Raw genomic sequence first — 3625 nt, 5'->3', positions numbered from 1 at the left:
GAAACTGAGCAGATCAGGGGCCCAGCCCCAAGCAAACACAGGCTCCCCCAGCCCCAGAAGCACTAGGGGAAAGGGCCCAGCTGGGCCAGCCCTGCAGAGACCATGGGATCCACAGAGACGTAAGAGCTGTCTTCCCTCCATCCTGTGCAGCGAGATTGCCAGACCTGAGCCCGGGTCGGGTTGGGGGAGGGCAAAAATCAAAAAACTGGGGCTACGGCAGGGGAGGGCCCAGGAAGCACAGCTACCCACTGACCAGAGGGGCCTCTAGGGACCTGATCAGGCCATTCTCTTCCATTTTTCTGGCTCTAGATCTGTGTAATGAAACCAGGGACTTTAGGAGTATGACGCTCCAGTAAGGGTGGGGGTTTTAGGAAGGTGATTTCCAGGAGGGGATAGTCAGCGGTAAGGTGTGAGAGGGTATGGTGGGAAACTGTCTGTCAACCTTAGTGGGGGACTCGTGGGTGCCTGTGTCCGTACAACAATGAGATGCTTCAGGTGCCCACGTCAGGGGGGGGGGGGGGGGAACCAGATGGGATAAGGTATCAGCAAGACAGACACTTACCTTGGTTTCGGGAAGCTAAGGCCTCAGCATCTTCTGCTAGATGCAGTAGACAGCAGGGAAGAGAAGGCTGTGGGGCTTGCGGTTCAGTGCCAGGACGCCTTGCTCTTCTTTCTCTGCTGAGTGTGGGCCGCACAAAAATCTCCCACAGAGACACAAGGACAAGCCATAAACATGCTCAAAGGCGCAGGGAGAGAGAAGAGATAGGACTCACATGATACACACCTGAGACTCTGCCGTTCTACCCCACAGATTCAAGAGACAGGCACCAGAAAGAATCAAAAGTATGCTCTTTCTATCCAAGTGCTTGTTACAGGCAGACACACTGCCACAGGCATGCCTTCATCTCTGACTCCTCTTGCTACCTTTTCTCTGTCTCTGTCTCTGTCTCTTCCTCCCTCCCTAACTCTCTGTTTCTGTGTCTCTCTGTTTCTGTGTCTCTCTCTGTCTCTGATTCTCTCTCTCTCTCTCTCTCTCTCTCTCTCTCTCTCTCTCTCTCTCGGTCTGTCTGTCTCCCCCTGCCTTCTCTCTCCTCTCTGTCTCTAGCCCTCTCTTTAGAAACAGTAGTTCTGACTAGCCTGGAACTCCTATGTAGATCAAGCAAGCCTTGAACTCACAGAGATCTACCTGCCTTTGCCTGGGGGTTAAGGGTACAGCCACCTTGGCTTTCTCTCTTTTTCCTTCTCTTCTCTGACCCCGTACTTCAGCAGCCTTCACACCTGGCTCCAACCCTCAGGGGGCCCACACCAACACACCTAGTTACACACATGAGACAGGGAACACGAAAACAGAAGCACACAGGTGCAGACTCAGAACACACACAAGCTAAAGCCCCCTCACGGTCCACAGAAGGCATCCCCCTGCCATGTTTGACTGGTTCTTTGAAGCTGGCTGCCCCAACTCCCTGGAAGAAGGTAAGTTGGGAGACCTGGGGCTGGAGAGATGGGAGGGAGGGTGTGAGGCCGCAAGCTCAGCAGCTGGCCCTCCCTACAGATCCCCCCATCCTGCGGCAGTTCCCTCCAGACTTCCAGGAACAGGTAGGTATTCCGAAGGCATCCCAGGGCTGGTCCAGCAGAGGGAGGGGGCCATGGGCCTTGAACCCTGAACTGAGGGGCAAGGCCAAGAGGACTGGTGTACTGATGCTTCCTCCCTCTCTAGGAAGCCATGCAGATGGTGCCCAGGTTCTGTTTCCCCTTCGACATAGAAAGGTATGGAGGGGGCAGAGAGGTGGGCACACACACTCTTTGGGACCCAAAGCAGGACCTTAACAACTGAAGAATTATAGGCACAGGGGCACAGGGACCCAAAGACCCAAGAACTGAAGGGCAAAGGAAGCTAGGTGATCCCTCCAAGAGGACTCAGAGTTTATGAGTGTGAGTGTGTGTGTTCATGGGTGAGCAGCTGCATGTGGAGGCCAGAGGCAGACCTCAAGTGTCATTTTCCAGAAACCATCCACCTTTTTCTGTTGTTACGCGAGCCATCTTACCAGCTCTACATTGGTTTAGTTTGGTTTTGTTTTAGATTTCTTTCCCGTGTATGGATGTTCTACCTGCACATATGTCTGTGCACACCACCTGCATACCTAGTACCTAGGGAGGTCAAAAGAGGGTATCAGATCCCCCGGAACTTGGAGTTACATGCATTGTGAGCTATGGTGTAGATGCTGGGAGCCAAACTTGGGTCCCCTGTGAGAGCAGCTAGTGTTCTAACCACTGAACCAACTCGCTGGTCTCTATACACACTCACCTTGGTTTTGTTTTTTGAGGCAGGGTCTCTTACTGGCTTGGAGGTCTCCAAGGAGGCTTTACACCATGGCCATCCAGCCCCAGGGCTTTGAAGATTTTACCACCCTGGCTCTGGGGCCAGATTTAATTTTATTCTATTGTATTTGTTATGTGTCCAGGGTCAGAGGGTAACTTTGTGGTGTTGGTTCTCTTCTTCTACCATAAGGGTCTCCAGAGACTGAAGCCACACTGGGCTTACATGGGCTTACATGGCAAGCACATTTTCCTGATGAGCCGCCTTCCCTGGCCACCAGATTTTCTTTTTTCTCAAAGATGGGTCTGTGGACTGGAACTCTGATCATCTGTCTTGCAAAGCACACACCTTGGTGGTGGAGCTATAAAACAAGGCTCCGGGACTCAGGGCTCCTGACTCCCAAGAACCCACAAGATACTGAACTCTCATACAAGCCACCACCAAAAACAAACAAACAAACAAAAAAACCAAAAATCAAAAAACCCTGCATTCACAGGCCACCTTAGGGGTGAGCAAGGAAGTCAGCAAATAGATGTCCAGTCTCCACCGGAGTCTTTTCCCTCCAGGGAGCCACCCAGCCCTGCTGTTCAGCATTTCACCTTTGCCCTCACTGACCTGGTGGGCAACCGTAGATTTGGCTTCTGCCGCCTGCGAGCTGGTGCACGGAGTTGCCTCTGTATCCTCAGGTGGGTGATATGGGGCCTCAAACCAAGTAGGAACAGACAGGAACAAACACTAGGCCTCACAATGGATACAAAGACTCACAAATGATCCCAAGTGCAGAGGGTCAGAGGCTGAATGTATCTCCCTCTACTCAAGGCTGACGAGCATCTTGGAAGTGGTGAGACAGAGAGACTATAAGAGTTAAAAGTTCAGAATGAAACAGTATCCCCTGGACATGACAGAAACACGGATGCTCACAACCTGCCCAACATCAAGCCAAACAAAATCCCAGCACCGCTAACTGTGGAGCTGTTAGCAACTGATGGCTGCTGGGGTGGGGGTACACTGGGTCTCTTCAGAGGTTTGCCAGGTTCCTGAGCCATGTACTTACAGACAGCACCAAGTGGTGCCCAAAAGCGGGGCTTCTGGGGGGTCCTGGGGCAGGGGGATAAGACAGGGTCTCACTAAGTAGCCCTGGCTGGCCTGAAACTATTATATAGAACAGACTGGCCTCAAACTCCAACAGATAGATCCTTCTACCTCTGTCCTCTTGAGAGCTAGGGATCAAAGGCATGCACAACTACACCAGACTGATTCAGTAGGTTTTAGAAAACAACACATGAAATTGAAAGAGGAAAGTTGGGG

General features: G+C 52.1%; 1 protein-coding gene across 1 annotated transcript in view; it reads left to right on the top strand.

Moving 5' to 3' along the window:
* Dennd1c (DENN domain containing 1C) overlaps window positions 1-3625 on the top strand; it is a 12218-nt gene continuing 8593 nt past the window's right edge. Inside the window, exons 1-5 of the mRNA XM_021149898.2 lie at window positions 1-119; window positions 1409-1473; window positions 1553-1596; window positions 1718-1767; window positions 2884-3003. Coding sequence (XP_021005557.1) covers window positions 103-119; window positions 1409-1473; window positions 1553-1596; window positions 1718-1767; window positions 2884-3003 — 296 coding nt within the window. The 5' untranslated portion in view covers window positions 1-102. The remainder of the gene's footprint in view (window positions 120-1408; window positions 1474-1552; window positions 1597-1717; window positions 1768-2883; window positions 3004-3625) is intronic.

Source organism: Mus caroli, chromosome 17, assembly GCF_900094665.2.
Source record: "Mus caroli chromosome 17, CAROLI_EIJ_v1.1, whole genome shotgun sequence".
Taxonomy (NCBI): Eukaryota; Metazoa; Chordata; class Mammalia; order Rodentia; family Muridae; genus Mus; species Mus caroli.
Note: the sequence above shows the minus strand (reverse complement) of the source record. Positions and strands in the feature narration are given on the sequence as shown.